This window comes from Zeus faber (assembly GCF_960531495.2).
Source record: "Zeus faber genome assembly, chromosome: 3".
Taxonomy (NCBI): domain Eukaryota; kingdom Metazoa; phylum Chordata; class Actinopteri; order Zeiformes; family Zeidae; genus Zeus; species Zeus faber.
In genome coordinates this window covers 35,868,452-35,891,290 of record NC_137190.1, presented here as the reverse complement: position 1 = coordinate 35,891,290, position 22,839 = coordinate 35,868,452, and the positions used below count along the sequence as shown (strand labels likewise).

The 22,839-nt window shown below is 43.3% G+C and overlaps 1 protein-coding gene across 1 annotated transcript in view; it reads right to left on the bottom strand.

Annotated features, from left to right (window-relative positions):
* abcc12 (ATP-binding cassette, sub-family C (CFTR/MRP), member 12) overlaps window positions 1-22,839 on the bottom strand; it is a gene marked incomplete at both ends in the record, with an annotated part of 57,114 nt that overhangs the window by 20,311 nt on the left and 13,964 nt on the right. Inside the window, 3 exons of the mRNA XM_079997353.1 lie at window positions 2,423-2,498; window positions 2,867-3,001; window positions 9,970-10,173. Coding sequence (XP_079853479.1) covers window positions 2,423-2,498; window positions 2,867-3,001; window positions 9,970-10,173 — 415 coding nt within the window. The remainder of the gene's footprint in view (window positions 1-2,422; window positions 2,499-2,866; window positions 3,002-9,969; window positions 10,174-22,839) is intronic.

Genomic DNA, 22,839 nt, shown 5'->3' with positions numbered 1-22,839 from the left:
AAAACCACCACTAATAACCACTAATAACCACTAATATTGTGTAGCTCCCCCTCGTGCCACCAAAACAGCTCTGACCCGTCGGGGCATGTATTTCACAAGACCTCTGAAGGTTGTCGTAAGCAGCAGATCCTTTAAGTCCTGTAAGTTGCGAGGTGGGGCCTCCATGTGTCAGGCTTGTTGTTCCAGCACATCCCACAGAAGCTCGATCAGATCAGACCTAAACCCCGGCCATACATATTATGTAGAAGAAAATAAGATTTATCAGACCAGATCACCTTCTTCCATTGCCCCATGGTCCAGTTCTCACGTGCAGAACATTAACGGAACATTATAATGTCTCACATGCCCATTGTAGGCGCTTTAGGCTGTGGACAGGAGTCAGCACAGGCACTCTGACTTGCGGCGTCGCAGCCTCATACGCAGCAAGCTGCAATGCACTGTGTGTTCTGACACCTTTCTATCGGAGCCAACATTAACTTTTTCATCAATTTGTGCTACAGTAGCTCATCTGTGGGATCAGACCAGACAGGCTAGACTTCGCTCCCCACCGCATCAATGAACAAAAGGGCGCCCATGACGCTGTCGCCGGTTTACTGGTTTTCCTTCTTTAACCCACTTTTGGAGGGTACTAACCACTGCATGCCAGGACCTGCCATTTTGGAGATGCTCTGACCCAGTTGTCTAGCCATCACAATTTGGCCCTTGTCAAAGTCAAACAGATCCTTACACTTGCCCATTTTTTCCCCTTCCAACACATCAACTTCAAGAACTGACTGCTCACCTGCTGCCTAATATATCCCACCCCTAGACAGGTGCCATTTTAAAAAGATGAGCAATGTAATTCACTTCACTTGTCAGTGGTTTTAATGTTGTGGCTGATTGGTGTATAATTATGTATACAAGTGTGTATACAACAATTAAGATGCCTTCCTAAAACTTTATTGGGCTCCTTTTGCCCCTTAAAACAGCTTCCATTTGTCACTACCCTGGATTGGATTCCGGGGTTTCCTAGAGCTAAGTACATGTACTGTAGCTACTCTGCAAAGCACATTTTATATTATATCACAGATTATCATTGAATTGACATCTAGCCTTGCCTTGGTCAGTCCATGCAACTGAATTCACCAAAACGTTCACAGAACCCAGTGTCTGGAACAAAAATACATAAACCTGCAAAGAATTACTGTATATACTTACCTATAGAAACATACCAAAAGGGGCCCAATGTGTACTAATTCTACACACAGCACTTTTTCACATTATCAGCAGATTTTAATGTAGCCTGACCAGACTGGCTGCTACATTAATTACAACTAGTATGTGCATGAAGGCCCTAAATGCACAGTGCTATTGATCCTTACTTCAAAAGGATTAATCACAACATCAGATCACGGAACTGATTACCTTCTAAAAGTTCCTTGTGCCAACACTGAATTGGTAAAGACTGTTTAGGCACTATGTTCCTCACTATACTGGAATGAACTGCAAAGTTTTGAAATTATTTCCATGAATAATATATACATTTTAATTGAAGATATTTAATTTTTAATTGCTGACATCTGTCATTGTTTTAACTAGTGTGTCTGGGTTTTGAGAAGTGCAGATGTGTAAGCCTCGCTTGGTAAAGAGCTCGCCAAGTGGTCAGATTGTGCATTAAGGTATGACGACAAGTGGGACTTATAAAGGAAATATTTTGCATGTGTGACATTTCTAAACATTCTTACTCCTTTGGCATACATTGAAAAAGTATTCAGCCTCATAAGTGTTTTCAGATTTTATTTTTTCAAATTCTAAATCTAAATATGTTAATGTAGGATTTGTTTCCAGTTGATCTCCAGTAAAACACATCATGTCAAATGGACAGTAGAAGGGGAAAATAATTTAAATCATTTACTAAAAATTCTAAACAAAACACAGTGAGATTTTTAAAGTAAACATATGCTTGGACATATGCAGCCTTCCATGAATTCAATGAGCTCTTGTCCACCATAGGCCTGTGTTGATAAGGTATGTTTTTGAAGAGCCACACCAGACTGTACATAGGAACCTACAGAGTGTTGAACCCCCAAACACATTGCACCCTTTCCAACCAGCCACTCTGGCAACAACTTGGATATTGTGATAAAAGCCACCTCAAACTGATTTCTAATGCATTCTTCTGCACGTGAACCTTTTTTATCTCACTCTTCTAAACGCACTGTCACTCTTCTGCCAATTTTGACTTAACAGTCCAAATCAAATTGGAAATCTTACCTTTGTACGACAGATAATATATTTAACCAAAAACATTTTATGGATTTAGTGAAATCTTGATGTTGAAAATGTTGACTCATTTTCAACTGAAAGACTATATATATACTTTTTTTTCAATTGAGCACTATATATAAAACACTTCTCTATTAATGAAAATATTCTGTCTCACCTGGGTCTGCAAAACCTTTGCCTGGGTGGTATTCCTTCTCTGACCCCTTTCTGGCTCGCTTCTCCATTTTCTGGGTCTGGACACAAGATAAGCTCCTGGTCACACCACAAATTGACAAGGCAAATTGCCTTTGCAGCAATGGCTGCAAAAGCTACATGGATATATGGCTATATGGCATATGGGTGATTCCAAATTAAATAAATTATTTTCAAGCTATAATTTTGGTAAAAGGGTTGTCCTGTGAGAGAGACCTTCTGAGTCAATATGACAATATCAGTGACAATACAGAAAAAAGAATGAGAGAACTTCTTCCGAAGCCTCTCCATAGCTCCGATTTAAAAATAAAATCTCTCTCGGATTATATAAGGGGCAGCACTGGTTGCTAATAATGCTGTTTATGTTGCCAAAGCTACAAATTGAAGGTGAGAGCAGCAGCTATCTTACATTGGCTTTTTCTATCTGGTAGTTGGTGATGAGCTGAGCATAGCGTCCATCAGCTCTCATCAGCTCCTTATGACTCCCCACCTCCAGAATCTCCCCTCCTTCTAGAAGCAGCACCTTGTCACAGGACTCTAGATACTGACAAACAAAGGAGGGGATAGTCCGATTAACAGAATATTACAATGTAATTTTACCGCACTTTGGGCATACATTTTCATGAACAGAAATTAAACTCAATGTATTTATTTTCCAGAAACAAACACTGTTATGATAGGCAGCATTGGTAGGAGTTAGGAAAGGGCTAGAGACTGATACTGGATGATACTGATGTGGGGAGGGGTGTAGGCATGCTCATGAGGTGGACAATGTTGCTATGCAGACCAACTCCTTTGGGTGTTTCGTTCCTTTTAAGTCCATATTTTACGGGTTCAAGCGTTTTCTTGGATTCAGTGTTACGCACCTCATAAGAAAGTAGAGTGCAGGGCATGAAAATAGATTTAGCTATTGAGGCAGTCATCCATATTCAGTGTGCCACATAGTATTATTTTTTCAAAACATTTTTATAAATATGTTTCTTATTGCATCAATTCCAACTGTACATTTTAAATGGTCAGAGTATGATAGATTAAAAGTAAATGGTAAAAATATCTAGTACAATAAATGGCCATCCGATGAAATCGATTGTAATGTTGAGACAGCAAGTCATCAGCTCTATATGATGGACACATGAGAGGCTGGAAGACGTGGAGCAAGAGACATGAGGAGACGGGGAGTAAAAATGGAGATTAAGAGAACGAGGACTGAAAACTGACTGCCTAAGATTTCCACAAATGAGAACAACATAATAAAACTTGACTTACAATGTAAGCCTCCCCTTACCATAGATACTGTAGGTTGGTACACACACTTAGCAAGCATTGGATCAAGTCCATGTCAATGAAATACATGCTGGGAAAGGTAGTACGTTTCCAAAAGCCTTACCTTCAGACAATGCATGCAAGCTGAAATACTGTACATGGAATTTACATAAAATACAAATTCAGGTAAGGTAAGATTTTGGGTATATATATATATATATATATACAGTATATATATATATATATATATATATATATATATATATATATATAAAATCGAAGATTCTACATTCATGGTGAATAGCAGACGAATTGATAACCCTTCGCTCCTGGCCGCTATTAGGAATCGCATGGCAAGATGGTGCTAAGAGGAGGCTCAGAGGGGTCAAGCATAGGAGCAGGCCATGTTTGTGCCGCCACTCCTCCTGTCATTCCCCATGCCCCCGCAGGTTTTCCTCCCGATTTACATCCCGGAGAAGCTACAGCTGGGCATACTATTCGGGCCCAGAGTGAACCATCAAACTCGGATGAGTCTTATGGCAAGGACAGCTTCCAATGCTACCAAGTGAACACCAACCAACTATCCTCGGCTCCAGTATTGGCTAGGGTACTGGAGGCTGAGATCCACAAAGTTGCCCAGGGAGCAGCCATTAAGCAGGGCTTCCCCACCAAAGCTGTGCCAGATGTGGAGGCGTCCTTAATGGATGGGAAATTCTATGTTGGAGCCCACCGCCGTAACTCCATAACCATTCCACTGTTCCACAGGGTGCACGTGGAGTAAGCTAAGGGCTGTACTAACTCTTTCTCAGCGCCCGGGACCAGGTGCTGGGAACTCGGCTGCCTGACCTTCCCACCAGTGGCATCGTCTTAGGAAAGAAGCCTACCCACCAAAGCAGCTAAGCAGCTTCAGCTTCCATGGCGGAGAAGAGGTGGCCTGCGCCATTAATACCCAGGCCTCTCTCCAACACCTCCATCTCTCCATCTACCAGTCTAAACTGCTACAGTCAACGAGGAGACAGTGATGGATCTGCAGAAGGCCACGGACCTTTCCCTCCGCCTCACTCAAAGCTCTGCCCAGGCAACCAGACATAGCATGGACCCACAGATAGCCCTGCACCGGGCCCTTTGGCTAGGTCTGACCAGGCTCTGGGACAGGGTGCCACTGCTTGACACTCCTGTGTGCCCCATCGCCTTCAGCCAGGCGATGGGGCTCATGATGGCTAAGTTTGAGGAGGAAAAAAAAGCAGGGAGACTCTCTAGGCATGGATCCCCTGCACGGCCCCCGTCCAAACCCAGAGCGGCAGGGGCCCGACCTAGTCTGCATCAAACCTGCGTGCCACAGTGTGCCCAGGCTTACATGCACGATGAACCAGTGGGTCCACAAAGCTTTGACCAAGGGCAACATCATTCAATTTGCTCGTCCCCCACATACTTTCAATGGAAAAGTCGAATCCGTAGTTCTAGCCAGCCAGATAGAGGTTCTCATGAGAAAGATAAGCTACCAGAAAAAGGGGCGGTGCAGAACGTCTCACAAGAGAAAGAGGTACACAGGCATTACAGCAGATACTTTGTGGTGCCGAAAAATGTTGGAAACATTCACCAAATATTATATCTGCAAACAATGAACAAGTATTTAATCAAAATTACATTTTGAATGTTGACCACATGTCTATTAGTGAGGTTCATTTGACCAAACAACTGGTTTGTGAAACTAGACCTGAAGGATGCTTACTTCGACATTTCCATTCACCCCCACTACAGAAAATTAAAAGAAAGCACTTGGGCTTCCAAGAGAAAGCCTACAACTTTCTCACTCTTCCATTAGGTCTGTCGCCTGCTCTGTGAGTGTTTACAAAGGCGTGGAGGCAGCGATAACACCATTACACCAGCAGGGAGTGAGATTGTACAACTTTTTGGAGGGAAGCCTACCAGGCGGCCAGTTTAAACCTTATGTTTATATGTTAACACCAGGCAAAACACAGGGGAGGGCGCATTTTGCCCAATGGTTTGAATGACATGCACACGGCCCCTCCTCCCCGACTGCCGTATTGTACCAATATTGGAGTTTCTACAGGGACTTTTCGCAGGGGAAAAGTGGCACACAGTGAAACACTTAAAGTCTATCTGGCAGCAATCTCAGCATGTCATGGCAGCATGGCAGGTCGCCACCCACTGGCATAACGCTTTATGGCAGATGTGCGACACCTGCGCCAAGTCCGAACATCTTGGATTCCTACCTGGGATTTATTAAACAATTTAACGATTTATTAGCCCTGTCAGGGGCTCCATTCAAGCCCTACACACCGCAGTCATCAAGACCATTTCTTCGTCTGTGTTTCTCTATTGCTGACGTTGAAATGAGTGGGCAAGCTACAGGCGCTGTCAGTTCACCGATCCCGCATGAAGTTTGTGGGTGACGGGGATAAAATGGTCATACACCTTAACACATACTTCACCCTAAAACATCATTACCACCCCGTTTCGGAGTAAGGTCCTTGAGCTGACAAACCCCCCCCTCTCCCGCCATTTGAGTCGGTGGAGCAAGAGAGACTTCCTTTGTGCCCAGTTCGGGCTCTCTAGTGTTATATTATACACTAGAAATTCTCATAAGGATTTTAGGCGTGGAGACCAACTGTTTGTTTGCTTCGCTGCTCAGGCGAAGGCCAAGCCCCTATCCAAAGACGGGCTGACTCATTGGTTAGCAGATCATTTTATTAAATCATTTTGTTAAATTAAATTTAAAAAAAATTAAAAATTTATCGTTCTCTGTTAGAAGAAGTTGACACACAGGTTGAAAGTGCTCCAAAATAATGAAGTGATGCTGTGTTCAAGATTCAAGATTCAAGTGGTTTATTTCACGACTCGCCTTTCTCTCCCAGTGCCAAAACTCATACTCAGCACATACACCACACAATAGACTGTGGGCTTGCGGGATGGCGGGGTGCAGGCTATGTGGGTGGGGATGCGGCAGGCAGCTGCCATCTTGCCTGTCACGTTCCTGCCCAAGCATGCTTCTCGTCCGTCCCAAAATTTTAATCCCACTCACATTAGCTTCGAACACACACGCATTGGCACACCAATCCTACTCCGATCAACACTCCATCAAACCAGGGTCTGCGAGACAGGAGGGGTGCGAGTGATTTGGGTTCGACTTGCCTGAAGGACTCGCACCCCCAGCCCCGCAATTTTAACTGCAGTTACCAACAGCACACATTGAGCACTGGGGTTTTCCGGGGTGGCCAGTCGCTGGCGGGTCGGTGTGGGGCCGTGGTTGGCCGGGGGGCGGTCGGGTGGGCACCTCCTCCCAGCCTGGCTGGAGTCCTGACAGCTTGCGCCTGGTGGCTTGGGATGTGCTGCGACCTGGTGGGGCTGCGGAGAGCACTGCCGGGTGCCTTCTGGGGCCCCTGGGAGGACTGCTTGTCATTGTGGGTGTGGGTTGGGGTGTGGGGGGCGGCTGTTGGCCTTTTGCTTCTGCGGCGGGGCTTCTCTGCGGCGGGCGCCCCGGGTGCTGGGGGTGGCGTAGGGCCTGTATTCCTGGCAGGCTGCCGGCATCGCCGGGGGGGCGGGGGTGTAACATCGAGGTGCCCCGCGCTGGGCACTTGATGCTACGTGTATGGTCACTTGGCACTCACACCGGGCAGGGCGCCTGCTCGGCTGCGGTGGGGCGGCCCCCCCCCACCCCTTGTGCGGGCCGTGGGTGGGCGTGGGGGCCTTGCTGGCCCGCCCATGGGGCGGATGGCTCGGGTGGGGTGTTGGTCTGTCATCGTTGGGCCGTGATCCGGGCCCGCGGTCCGTGCCTTGCGCCCGTGGGTTGGTTGTATGTGTGCACCCCTGGGGTGCAGGGCCTCCTCGTGCTCCCTGGGACTTGGTCATGCTCCTCGGGCTGGGCGCGGGAGTTGCTCCACGGCCCTCTGGCTTCTCTGGGGGCCCGGGGGTCTTCCATGGCCGCAGGGCGGGGTACCCGGGGATCTCCTGCAGTCGGGGGTTGTCCGCAGGGCTGTGGAGTTTGGGGGGCTTTGGGGCCCCTTGCGCTGCTTGGAGGCCAAGGGACCAGTTGTAGTTCTCGTTTTACTGGACCTAATTCAGTTTTTCAATACATGTTGTCGTCCAATGTTCATGGTTTTGTGTAAATGTTGTTTGTTAGTATGTTTATTTGTCTCACCGTGTAATCAACACGGTGAGACAGTAGTGATCAGTTATTTATTGATCCAAACATGATAAATAGTTCTCCAAAGAGGGGGGTTGGTGGTGGCTCTCCATAACCAAAACTGTGCTCTTGTCATTCTACAGGGCATCCACAGGACAGAGTTATTGCAGCAGTTCTTGATGATTTAAGAATTAATTAAGAGTTGCATTGCAGGTTGAGAACTTGAACTCCTCTTGCAGACTAACTCTGTCCTGGATGCAATGGCATACAAATACTCTGTCTTGTATGCCCAGCATGCTGACAGCACAGGTAAAAAAAAAAAAAAAAAAAAAAAAAAAAGCAATGTATTCATTAAAGCAAAAAGACATAGGAACTGTATAGCTAACATGCACTCTAAAATATTTGTTTATCTATCGCAAGTTCTATTGTCATCGCAATATTGAACATTTTTCCTTTAAGCTGCGGTTTTCCATGTCAACTCTCCGCTTTAGGCTCTTTGAGAGTGAACATTTTTTCTTGCCTGACAAACAATTCAAAAGGCTTTTGTTTCTGCAACCGTTTTCCACCAATCAAGACACTGCACAATAGCGTCAAAACAATTAATGGAGACATGACAGTTCCACAAGTAAAGCCAAAATATCTTGACTGCCTGGTGGCTGGCTGCAGTATAGTATTTGTGTTAGGAGTCTGTTCACAATGATAAAGGCCAGGGGTCGGGAACCTTTTTGGCTGGGAGAGCCATAAAAGCCAAATATTTCTAAATGTATTTCCTTGTGAGCCATATAATATTTAATAAAATTGAATGCAACTTAATGCGTGTATTTTTTAAGTAAGGCATACATTTTTAACGTATAACACATCTCTGAGTACTTAAAAAAGTGCTATATATAAATTTAATTTAAAAGCCGCAGTAAATTTATTTAAATTGAATGTTTAACTCTTAATGTTTCTCAGATGCGAGAAAGACTGCTCACATCTGTATGTAGAGCCAAACATGGTCAATACAGAAATGCTCCCACGCTGCATTGTGTGGTATGTGACGGGAAGCTCATTCCAAGTTTTAAGAATCAGCTGGTCTTCAGGTTCAAGTTCAAGTTCAAGTTCAATTTTCAAGAGATTATTTGTCACATACATATTGAAGTTTTTTCCATTTCTGTCTACTTTTGTTCAGCAAATTGGTCCGACTCGAGGCAGGGAGTTTTTTTTAATGTTTCTCTGTCTTACAGAGGGGATCGCCGCACAGGCTCGTAAGCAGCCCAGCAGTGGAATGCCATTCCTCCTGCGCCCAAGAGGATCATTATTATCCACAATTATTAGAATAATCCTCAGTGATATATATAATTGTGGCCTGCGTGCCGCATATTGAAATGAACAAAAAAGCTCTCGCCATGTCGGCACACCACGGCCAGAAAGACTCCATCTCCCTCCCTAAACCCTTACCTGTGGGCAGAGACTCCCACAAGCCGGCCTGAGCAGAGACCCGGGAGGGGCAGGGGGCAGAGTAAAAGGCGCCCCGGAGTCTTTCTGTGGTCCGCAGCCGGTGCTTGACTACGCCCCTTTGTCCACCACATGTATATTTTCTTTTTTGTAATTTCTCTTACCTGTTTTTCTTTAAAATGACACAGAATAATTATTTATAACTTGTTAATTGTGATGAAAAACTTTAACTCGACCCCTGATATAGGCTCATAAAATTAGCATTAATTTTGTAAGAAAGTGGAAATTATTTAAAAAAGCAATAGGCTAATTGTGCTTCAATTCATTTGTGGTGTGGGGATGGTCTGGTTTGAGCAGCCACACCTGACCTGGATTTAGTGAATTGGGAACAGAGTGGCTGCATACCTGTTTCTCGTTCGTTGGCCTAACAAGCAGCAGGTAAAACTTCCATCCTCACACACACTTGGGATAGGAACGCAGGGTCGTCACTTCCTCTTCCATTCAACGTGAATGTGGAGTCTTCGATTGTATTACATTATCTGTCAATCAAGTTCCACTGGATAGTAGCTCTGATCTCTTCTCAGGGAACCATGGGTTGCCTTCACAACTTAAACATACTGTTGATGCACACGTCTGTTTCCTAAGGAACCATTGAGTGCACCTACCTGCAGCTGGTGAGTGACCAGGATGATGGACTTCCCCTGCAGCTCCTTCTTGATGCATTCCTCAAACATCTGTTTCCCCACATGGAAGTCCAAAGCAGACAGAGGGTCATCCAGGAGAAAGATGTCCTTGTCAGCATAGACGGCTCTGGCCATACTGATTCTCTGCTTCTGCCCCCCTGACAGATTAAGACCTCGCTCTCCTATCTGCAAAGGACACAGAAGGAGACTTCCTGTTTAGGCCACCAGCCAGGGACCAGTACAAAATCACTACCCTAGCCAGCTATGTATACATATAGAAGAGGAGATCGTGAAAAGTCTGGCCAATGAATGTACATGCTTTTACTAGTTACTAGTCAACTAGATGTTTAGACCTGGGTTTTTAATGATGATGGATTACTTTAAAGTAGGCAGCATACCACAACAAGCGATGTTATTTGTATTCACACCAATACAATGAGGGAACTGACTGGATCAAAATTAACCTATATTAATTTATCTTCTCAGTGCCATCGTTATAGTTTTTAAAAATTGACCGTATAGCAGATTCTGTTGAAGTGAAGAAAATGGCATGGAGAGGTCTTTTTCCTTTCAATATATAGTATGTATTAGTTTATCATGTTTAACACCCACATAACCCACAATTATGTGTACATAAGACAAATGATTTATATTTTCTTTATGTAATTTTCTTTTTATGTTGATGATGAATTAATAGAAAATGATAATATAAAATGATCAGAAAAGATGCATGAGAGATGTGACTGTGTATGGGCCTGTGTGTATTTTTAAATGAAGTGTACTGTACTGTATACGTAAGACATGTACAGCAGGTTAGGGTGATGAATGATAATGATGGGAACTAGTGAGTGATAATGATGCTGACTAGTGAGAAGAGTATGTTGAGAAGGTGGAAGGAGTACTTTGAGGAGTTGATGAATGAAGAAAATGACAGGGAGAGAAGAGTGGATGATGTTGAGATTGTGGATCAAGAGGCACAGCAAATTAGCAAGGATGAGGTGAGAACAGCATTAAAGAAGATGAAGAGTGGAAAGGCAGTTGGCCCAGATGACATACCTGGGGAAGCATGGAAATGTTTTGGTGAAATGGCAGTGGCGTTCCTAACGAGACTGTTTAACACCATCCTGGAAAGGGAGAGGATGCCGGAGGAGTGGAGAAGAAGAGTACTGGCATTCATCTTCAAGAATAAGGGAGATGTACAGAGCTGTAGTAACTACAGGGGAATAAAGTTGATCAGCCACAGCATGAAGCTATGGGAAAGGGTAGTGGAGGCTAGGTTAAGAGGAGAGGTGGGGATCAGCGAGCAGCAGTAGGGTTTCATGCCAGGATAGAGTACTACAGATGCAATTTTTGCTTTAAGAATGCTGATAGAAAAGTACAGGGAAGGTCAGAGGGAGTTGCACTGCATCTTTGTGGATTTAGAGAAAGCATATGATAGGATAGGCGAGAGAGGAAGTGTGGAAATCGGGGGTGGCAGAGAAGTACGTAACAGTGGTACAGGATATGTATGAGGGCAGTCAGACACTAGTAAGGTGTGCAGTAGGCATGACAAAGGCATTCAAAGTGGGGGTGGGATTGCATCAAGCATAAACTCAGAGCCCTTTCTTGTTTGCAATGGTGATGGACAGGTTAACAGATGAAATCAGGCAGGAGTCTTCGTGGACTATGATGTTCGCGGATGACATTGTGATCTGTAGTGAGAGTAGGGAGCAGGTTGAAGAGAGCCTGAAGAAGTGGAGGCATGCATTAGAGATAAGAGGAATGAAAGTCAGCAGGAGTAAGACAGAATACATGTGCCTGAATGGGAGGGAGAGCGGCGAAAAGCTGAGAATGCAAGGAGTGGAGGTGGAGAAGATGGATGAGTTGAAGTACTTGTGGGTGACCATCAAAATCAGTGGAGAGAGAGGTGAAGAAGAGAGTACAGGCAGGGTAGAGTGGGTGGAGAAGAAGGTTCCAGCAAGAGTGAAGGGGAAGGTCTACAGGACGGTAGTGAGACCAGCTATGTTGTATGGTCTCGAGGCGGTGGCAATGACAAGAAGGCAGGTGGCTGGACTGGAGGTGGCAGAGTTGAGGATGTTGAGATTTTCATTGGGAGTGACAAGGATGGACAGGATTAAGAATGAGTACATTTGAGGGACAACTCAGGTTGGACAGTTTGGTGAAAAAGTGAGAGAGGGGAGATTGAGACGGTTTGGATACGTGTGTAGGAGAGATGAGAGTTACAGTGGGAGAAGGATGCTGAGGATGGAGCTGCCAGGCAAGAGGAGAAAGAGGAAGAAAGAAGGTTTATGGATTTTGTGAGGGAGGACATGCAGGCGGTTGGTGTAAGGGAGGAAGATGCGCACAACAGAAGGTATTGGAGGCAGATGATCCGCTGTGGCGACAGCTAACAGGAGCAGCCAAAATAAGAAGAAGAAGAAGAAGAAGAAGAAGGAGAAGAAGAAGAAGAAGAAGAAGAAGAAGTCGTATTGTACTGCATATGTTGATGGTATTTGTCCTGGAGCTGTTGAGACACACAGCCACTAGCTGTTTTAATTAGATAATCTTAGACATTTGCCAAAAGCTATTGTTCTGCCTCAAATCACCCAAACGACTGAGAGACTTTCCATGCATCCATCATTCATAGCAGATGCAAGGAGTTCATATCTGCTCACTATTATGAGTTTGAATTTACTTCCAATGGAGGATAACTCTCTGGTATCAAGAAAAAAAAATGAAAGGGTAACTTTTTAAACCACTTCGTAAGTCATGCTGATGACATAAATTGAGACTTTTGTGGCTCAAAATCAGTTTCATTTACCTTATCCCTCATACTTGGCCTGTGTTACTTACTGACTGCAACACTGATTATTTCACTGTTATCTTGCCCACTACCCTCCCTAATAAAAAAATAAATCCCATTGAACACGTTAATTTTGCTTGTTCATGAGGTGTCTGGAGGTGTCTGGAATGTGGGCTCCCATGAAAGATTTACATATGTTGCTTCTAAATTGACAGGGAGAGCGTCAACAGTAGAGTGTTTACGTTGGGGGCCCTGTGAGAAGAGAAGTGGAATATGTTTAGATTCATGTCAGACAGGGGCTGAACTGAGACCTATGGATTGGAACCAGATGTGTTATGTTATCTCTGTACAAGTATATAAGACAACCTTTTGATCCATTCGAGATAGAAATGAGTTAACCCCTGCTGACAAGAGGAGCTGTGAAGAGCCCCCCCCCTCTACTATTTTCTCTCAGTATGATAGAAGAAGAAAAAATGTAATTAAATTAAATAGATAAATAGAATAAAAATTTATTGAAGGTGATATCAGATTGACTAATATACTCTTTAGATTTTAAATGCATAGTATGAATCAAAGTAAACATTGCTTTATTTCAAATGCGCGAGAAATAAGAAAGCTGATAATGCATGTCTCACTGAATTATATTACAGTGTGTATAAGAATTTAGAGTGATCCTAAGACACTGAACTCTTGTGTTGTTCTTTTTCTTTTTTCTTTCTTCCTCTCTTTTATTGTGCTGTGTGAGAGCTGGGGGAAAGACAGAGAAGATGGAATGTGTCTGAATTGGATCATCCAAGGGGCAGATGACAAGACATCTGGCAGTTCTTCACAGACAGTGGAGCTTACGGATGACAGCGCATAGGAATCCTGAATCCAGTTTGAACAAGGCCAGTGCGGTTTTATCCACAAACTCTTTCAATAGACAGCTGCATTTACCTATATGTGTATATATTTAGTTATAACCTACATAATTGACACATGTTTAGCTTGTTTTCACAGATAGGCTTACAGTAGTTCTTTTTCATATATTTTATTTGCAATTATTCAGTGGGAGACTTGGCAACAGACTGACTAATTAAGGCATTTGCCTAATAAATTGACTATTATTGATTTGATTGATCACTTGTGGAAAAGCTGATTTGATTTAAATACTGTTGAGTGCTGTGAATATTGGTTTCATTATCTGAGTATGGTTTACCTTGATTGAGGCTGTTTGAGATTGAACATTGATATCATTTTGATCATTTAAGATAAGTGTCATCAGATGCATCAGATGATGAACAAGTAAATTTGCTTTCATAACTGGGAAGCTATTGGTCTCCTTTGGGGTTGGTAAATTCAGTTGGTTTCAGTGTGATTACACTGTGCTTTTTAAATAATTTTTGAATAATTCGATTCGATTTACAATAAAATAAAATAAGAGGGTCATTATGATGTCAAAAATGGATACCAAAATTACAAAAGCAATCACTCCTGTTGATGTAGTGCGAAAGAATAATCCCCTTATGAAAGATATTGCAAAAATATCAGTAAAATGGAGTAAGCGTTGGCCTGACATTGAACAACTGTGGCCAATTGAAGGAACTCATAACCCAGATGTGATTAAAACAATGCAGGTGCTTGTGTCCACATATAAAGTAAATCAAAAGAAAGGTAAGAAAGGAAAGAGACGCACGGAGAAAAGACAAACAGAACTTGGCATTCTGCAGCTGTTTGAAAAGGAGGTACAGAAATTGTTCAAAGCTGCAAAGGGAAAAAGGGAACGGAGTATACATGAAGTAAAGAAAAATGATAAGGAAACAGAAAAATTGATGGAGAAGATTAAGGCACCCATCTCACATACAGCATCTGTAAAGAAGCCCCCGCCTTATGAGAAGGAGGGGAAGTTCACTGATGTTTATCCCCAGCTCCCAGTGATTAAACAGGAGGGCAACTATCTCTTCAAAGATGAGGATGAGCAAATAATAGAGATGGGCAAGGCTAAAAGAACCATCAAGATGTACCCGAGCTCCAACAGTACAAAGAGAAGAAACCGTTTGGGAAGCAGACAACGAGTCAGAAGTCTGGAAATAGGAGAAGAGATTGTGAGTGATTCAGACGAAGCTATTGGAGGATACGACCCAGCAGTCAGACGGATGTTGGCTAAAGCGGAGAAAAGGGGAGATCGACCAGTCAGGAAAATGGTTCCAGGAATGGACGACAAAGATGAGAATGAACAGGGTGAAAGTGATGAAGAATCGGAGAAAGAAGATCCTTCCTGTTTTCAACCGTTAGCAGCCAGCACAGGGGTAGGAGATGACGGACACATGTGTTTAAGAGAGATTGAGAGGAGTATAGACAGATGCCTAAGTGACTTCACCTGTTTGGAAGTTCACCAAGTATTACAAGAAACAAGAAACAGTATTACAAGAAAAACAATTACAAGAACTGCAAATAACGGAGAAGAAACTACAGAAGAAAAAGCCTCAAAAGCCAGACACCTTGAGGTATGGACTACGTCCAAGAAAAGGAAAGAGACCCGACAAAATGTGTCCAGTGATAATTTAAGGACAAAATTTAGAGTGCACGCCTCGGCAGATTACAGACATGTCTGACATACTTGAAAAGTTAGCCACTCTTCAAGATGGAGCACATCCGTGGATCTCAAAGCTGGAAGAGGTTTTGGTGGGAACACAGCCTGCCATGGGAGATATTAAGAGACTTTTGGCTAGCCTCATAGGAGTCCCAGCTATGGAGGAGATCCTGCAGGTGGCAGGCCTTAACAGATACGTGGCAACTGCGGTGTATGATCCAGAATTGTTTGGTGCAAGTAGAGGTTGGATGTGGAGAGAATTGAGAGATGCATTTCCAACAAACGTACACCCAGACAACATCTTTATTGAGTCATTAGGCCCACAGGAAAATCCAAGAGCTTATGTGTCAAGGGCTCATCAAGTGTGGAGAAATGTCACAGGAAATTATCCAGATTTGAATCAAATGGAGAAATCAATTCTCCGAGCCAAAATACAGAAGGGGCTGCTTTTACAAGTGAGGAGCAAATTGGCGGAAGTGGTTGGTCTTGGAAGCATGACCAAAGGTGTTTATAAGGACCACATAGCGCATCAAGTGGAGCTATATCGGAAAAAGGAGCATGACCAGAAGGAACAGGACCAGGAGACTCTCAGAAAACTCAACCAAATACAGTTGGTGGATAATAAGAAGAAGGAGAGGAAACAAGCTGTGGTTATGCAGAGCCAGTCACAACCAAATCAATTACCACCACAATCACAGCAAGGACAGATTCAGGTTCAACCATCTGTGGTCCCCACGGTCTCCTTTCCACAGACAGTTTTGATCAACCACAAATATGGAGAGGAAGAGGTCAAGAAAATTTAGGAAGAGGTAGAGGAGGAAATTTCCAACAGTCTCAAGGAGCGTGTCATAATTGTGGACAACTAGGCCACTTTGCTTGTAACTGTTACAGGTTCAGAGGAGGCTTCAGAGGAGGCTTCAGAGGTCAACCACGGCCACCCAGGGGACCGGTGAACCCTTACAGGGGTCCAGAACCTGGTTTCTAGGGGTGCCCGGAAGACTCGAAAGGGAGGTGTCAGCTGGTAGTGTCAGGGCCGGAGCAAGATCCAAAACTAGAGGTGAAAATAAATGATAAACCATTGGAAGTAATGGCAGATTGCGGAGCAGCTTTCACCTGTGTTCGGCCTGAAGATTCTATACATCTCCCCATGTCTGACCAATTGGTACAGACAATCAGGTTTGAGGGTGTGAAACAGCTGATTCCTCTCACAAAACCAATTGAGCTCCGCTATAAAAATCTGAAAATTACACTACCTATATTGGTGTCAGAACATACGCCCATTGCACTCTTGGGAAGAGATGCTATGTGCAAACTAAATTGTACAATACGGTGTACACTGGACGGCTATCTGGTGGATGTGCCACTTGATGTCTACCACCAATTATTTATGGCACCAGAGACCAAGACTTCTTCATCATATTGGATTGGAAATCTTAGTCCAGAGCTATTAGAGCCAGCCAAGCCGTGGGAGAAGTTCATTGTGGCAAATATGCCTGATGCTAGGCCCCCTGAGTATCCACATCATTGCACGCTTAAATATTTTAAGAAAGCTGGCCAATTGGATCCGGAGGAATGGTTGAGTAGTCAACCCAAGCATGTTCAGCTGACCTCGTGCTGCATAATTTTGGGACCACAAGGAGCAGCTATGAAGATAAACACTGATGAGTATCTTGAGAAAGAGTATGACATTGAGAAAAGTGTGCCACATGTGACTTTAATGGTGACTGAAGGATTTGAGCAGAAGCATATAGGAGAAATGATGGCAGAAGCTGAGGAAGCCATTTTCGCACCAATAAAGGAGAATCTTGCTATCTGGATGAGTGAAGAACAGAAGTTCATGAAAATCATGATCTCAGCTCAAGGACAAGGACAACCACAAGTGGTACAGATGACATGAGTCAATGTTCAGCGCTAAATTGGACTCAGACAGTATGAGAGAGGAGATGCTACAACAAATTCCAGAATGTTTGTGGTCACGACATAGTACTGACATTGGACTTGTGAAGTCAGCCCAACCGGTGAGAGTTGTGGCTATGTGGCTATGTCCACTGGGGGTAAATATGGATGTGCAGTTCTTTGTCACCCCACAGGTACAGGGACAAGTCCTCAACCTGTTTGGTATTATTCTACTGCCTATTCAGAGGAAGAAGTGGGGCTACCACTGTGCTACAGAGCAATGGTGGGAGTTTATTTAATGTATGATAAAGCATCATCAGTAACTATGGGTTACCCAGTGACAATTCTTACCCATCATAGTCTCAGAAATCTTTTAAATTTTGGTAAATGTACATTGACAAGGTCTAGGCTAAGAGACTATCATAGGCTTGTAGAGCAGGAAGATGTCACCTTAGTAAGGTGCGTCACGATAAATCCAGCTGAGAATTTGCCAACTCCAGAGGATGGCAAGCCACATGATTGTGTTCAGGAAGTAGAGAGATATGCAAAGCTCAGATCAGACTTGCAAGCTTTCCCACTGCATGTGTCAGATGTGGAGCATTTGACTGATGGGTCCTGCTATTGAATAGGAGATATATTGAGTGCTGGTTATGCAGTAGTCAAAGCTCAGGGAACTGAATTTGTTGTTGAGAAAGCAGAAGTAATACCACAACCTGCTTCTGTACAGCTTGCTGAGCTTGTTGGCCTGACTGAAGCTCTATTGGCCGAAGGCAAGCGAGTGACAATATATACAGATTCCGCATATGCACATAATGTGTGTCATTTAGTTGGATCAGTGTGGAAAAATCGAGGATTTAAGAAAACAGATGGTTCTACAATACAGCATCATGCTCAGATAATGAAATTGTTGCATGCAATGATGATGCCAAAGGAAATAGCTGTAGCTAAGTGTAGAGGACACAAAATGGACACGTCAAGGGTCACACAAAGTAACAAAGCGGCTGATGAGGCTGCAAAAGCAGTTACAGGAGCAAACAAAGCAGGCAAGGTTCTTCTGGTCACCCATGAAGTGGACTTGGAAGATAAAATCACGCTCAGAGATGTGGTCTCGATGCAAGAAGCTGCGTCTGCCATAGATAAACAATTATGGTTGGACCGAGGAGCCACTCAAGATTCTACTGGTCTGTGGAGAAATCATGAAGGACTGATGGTAGCACCCCCCGACCTACTTGGTCTGATGATTCAGGAAGGACATGGGTTTGCCCATATTGCAAGGGGGGAAGTAAGGAGAAAGATCATGAAAGAGTATGGTTTTTGGGCACTCTACTTGCTTGAGCAAATTGATTATGTCATAGGCAGATGTACAGTCTGTCTTAAAAACAATGTTTGGAGGGGTGTGCTGGGTCCACCCGGTCACATTTCAACTCCGACAGGTCCTATGCGTGAGTTGGTTGTGGATTTTGTTGACATGATAAGACCAGTCGGAGGTAAAAGATACATGCTAGTCGTCGTGGATAGATTTTCACAGTGGCCTGAGGCATGTCCAACCAAGCGTAAAGATGCTCAGTCAGTTTCCAAGTTTTTGTGTCGTGAGGTCATAAACAGGTGGGGACTTCCAGATCGCATATCCTCAGATAATGGGAAAGAGTTTGTGGATAGAACAATAAAACTAATTCTGCAAAAATTGGGAATTAAACAACGTCTGGGAGCTGTTTATCATCCGCAAAGCCAAGGTGTTTGTGAAAAAATGAATGGTGTGTTGAAAAATCGTCTTGTTAAAATCTGTCAGCACACAGGTCTGAATTGGCATTAATGGTGTGTCATTCAAGTGGGCTCCGTGATTTGCGCATGACGCCCCATGAGTTGGCTACGGGTAGACGGATGCCAACATCTTGTTTGCGCTCAAGTGGAAAGGGTCCAAATTTAGCCCTTTTAGAAGATGAAATGCGAGTGTATGTTAACTATATGGCTGCACTGCATAAGAGAATACACACATATGTCTCTGACAGGCAAAAACAAGAGGAGGTGCTAGAGAGACTTGATGAGCAAAAGAGGAATGCGGGGCAACCTGGAGACAAGGTATTCGTGAAGGTGTTTAGGAGGAAGTGATACGAACGCCGTGAAGGACCATTCAAAGTTGTTCACAGTACAGGAACTGCGGTTCAGGTTAAAGGTTCTCCTACATGGTATCATTTATCACATTGTGTTAGAGCGCCAAAAGAAGAGGGGCCACGATCACAGAGCAGAGATGTTGAAAGCTCAAAAGAGCCAACAGAATCTGCAGAAACAGCAGAGGTTCATGAGGACCTCCAAGGTCAAGACCCAGAAGAAGGGATTGGCGATGATGTGGGTGTGCATGATGATTTTGAGAACACTTTTGATGATCCCAGAGATGAATTGTCAGTCCCTGAGCAAGAAAGACACTTTGGTGACATTGATTTACAACATGTCCCAGAAACATAAGAGACCCAGTTGGACCAAAGAGTCCAAGGCCAACCCGAAAAAGGGTTAGAGCAAAGCGATACGAGGACTAGGGTTGAAGTGACTTTGGGAAAGTCAGTTTAGCTGCCATGTCAGTGTACAAAAGAAAATTATGAAAAAGGGGAATTCCGAATCCAGTGGGAAGATAACCATGGCAAGGTAATTGACTTGTCGGGAACATCATCACTAGAAAAGTATGTACTGCTAAATGATCGAAGGAGGCTGAAGATTGAGGAGTAGTAGGACTGTAGTCTTTATCTACGTAGATCTCAGATTAAAGATCAAGGAGACTACAATTGTTCTTAGTATGATCCAAAATTAGTGAATATGAAAGAGGATGGAGTGCAAACAAGGCCAGACTACGGATACAAAATTGTGACTCTAGTGGTACTAAATGAAAGTAAAAATGTAGAGCCCGCGGTTGTTAAAGAAGCAGAAAAATTGATAACTGAAGTATCAACTCTCCCACCAACTGAAAAAATAAAGCAGACGTACACCTCTTCAGTTCTGAAAGTCACTAAGGTTGCAGAGGTATTGCGGTTCACTACTGCTGCACCTCAGATAATTTCTACAACTCCAATTTCTGCTAATACTGTGATTAGAACTAAATTAGGAAATGCAGCTTACCTTCCATGTAAATGTAGTAAATGGAATACTGGTGGAAATATTTCCCCTAAATGGAAAAATGCGCATGGTGAAGACATAGTGCTAACAGGACCTGATGTTAGCAGTGTGCCTCGCGACCAATGAAAGCATATGTTGTATAATGACAGGAGATGGGTTAAAGTTCAAGATGACTGTTCGCTTGTCATAAATAATGTGCTATGGGAAGATCAAGGAGAATATATAGCAGATATTTGGATCCAAAGTTTAAATATATCCCAAGGCAAAATTATTGGGAAGCGGGATATAGAACTCATAAGATAATACTTGTAGTAAAAGGTCTGGTTACTAAAGAAATAAGTATGATTGCTCAAGAAGTTCAAAGGCAACTAGTCACACCAAGAGTGACTGTTGGGCCGATGACATCTATTATCTTAGCTCGGGGTATAACTAGTAGTATTAACGTATCATCTTCAGTTACTACTCTAGCTACAACATTGGCAGAAAAGGATGTTACAACAACGATGATGACAACTTCTACTTCTGCAACTCCTGGTAATCATACAAGTGAGGTTGTGAGAATGAGATCCACTACCAATAAAACAATGACGACTTTTTCGGTGTCTACAAAGTCTGTAGATAAGATGCTGACACCTATCACTACATCCCCATTATTTAAGAAGTTGGTAAATATAACTCAGAAGCCTATGGTAAAGTTGGAACTTAATTTGAACAATAGCAAGGAGAGCTCTGTAATTGGAGAACCAATTGCTGAGGAACTTGATAGGGATTCAGGTGAAAGAGTTCAGGTGACTATGTCGGATGTGGTCAATGATTTTCTTGATGCTGAGTGGATATAAAAAGACATGACTGAACATCTTCATGCGTTAGAGAAGCGAGAAACCCAGTGGAAAGCACATGGGTTTGATTCCTCGGTGCTGCAAATAGCAGACCCGTGGGCAAATAGAAATCTGTGGTTCCAACAGATAACTCACTCCGTTAGAATGACTACTAATTTGAATTGTCCGTGTGTGGTGAGAGTTCCAGCTCCGGGCACATGGCCTCAATTCTAGAGACAGTCCCGGAACTTTTGACGCCAGAATGTCAAAGTAATGCGTTATCGTGGCTGCTATTCAAACATCAAGCAGCGAATGAAATATGGATGGCTGTCGGTCCATATATTTAGACCTCGACATAGTTGTTCCTGGTTGAAAGAATTATTATATTTAAATCTTCTTGATAAGAATGAAGATATTAGAACACCAATACCTAATGCTATGGAAGTGACACCTGCGAAAGGTAGAGCTTGTTTTTCTTCAAATGATACTCATGGTGGAGATGGTATGTTTATGGGGATATCAGAATGTGAAAGCTACATGATGCAATTTGGACAAAGTGTACAAAGGACGGTTGATGACACATATACAATGACCTTTCATGCACCACATCGTCGACAGAGTAAAACCTTAAGCGTAAAGAATCAAACTTTACCGGGTAATGTGACTATAGGAACATTTAAAGATATTTGGAGGGTATGTGGTGATAAAGCATACTTATTTCTGCCGTTTGGGTGGACTGAATGCTACTATATGGTACAGTTGAAACTTCCTTATGATGTTTTTGTTACCTGGAAGGGACAAGAGCCAGATGAGGGTAACTCTACAAAGACATCCGAAAGTAGGAGAAAGTGGCACAGCTTCATAATTTGGAGTCTTATCATTGGAGGATATCTTGAGGAGAATTGGTCATAGGATTGTTTCCATGGTATGGGGTCACATTCTTTGCTGATCATATTGATAATATCACATATACCCTACAAGGTTTTGCAAATGAGACCATAAGAGGTTTTGAATATTTGTCAAACACCCAGAGGAGCCATCGATTGACGTTGCTGAACCAAGACATGGTTCTTGATTATATTTTGGCCAAACAAGGTGGCCTCTGCCTGGCTTTAAATCTATACAGAGATGCCTGTTATACGTTGATCCCTGATATCGCCGATAACATGACTAATGTCATAGATGCGTTGAAACTTATAAGGGATGCGTTTGGGCCTTCCGAAGGAACTGGGTGGTCAGCTAATGCTTGGTTGCAAGATAAATTAGGACCACTAGGAGCAATAGTAGTTCAGGTTCTGGGGGCTGCTCTTCTATCACTGTGTGTGATGTTTTGTTTATGTACGGGATTGGTAACCTTTGCTAAGGCCATGATATTGAGATGGGTAGGAGTTGTAATGCCGGGAGAAAATGTTCAGATGCCACTATTGGGTGGTAATGACGTCAGTGAAGATGAGGAGGAAAGAGTGATGAAGGAGGAGCTAACACTAGTAGAGAAATATCCATTCTGAACATCTGATTCCGTCATAGACTCAATACTATTTTTGACTGGGAAAATGTATGGACAAAGGGGGAAATGGAAAATGTTAATCATATATTGGAATGATGTGAAAGTATAATGCAAAAGTGAAATTATTATACTGTATTTGATGTTTGTGCAAGATACTGGCTGGTGATTTTTT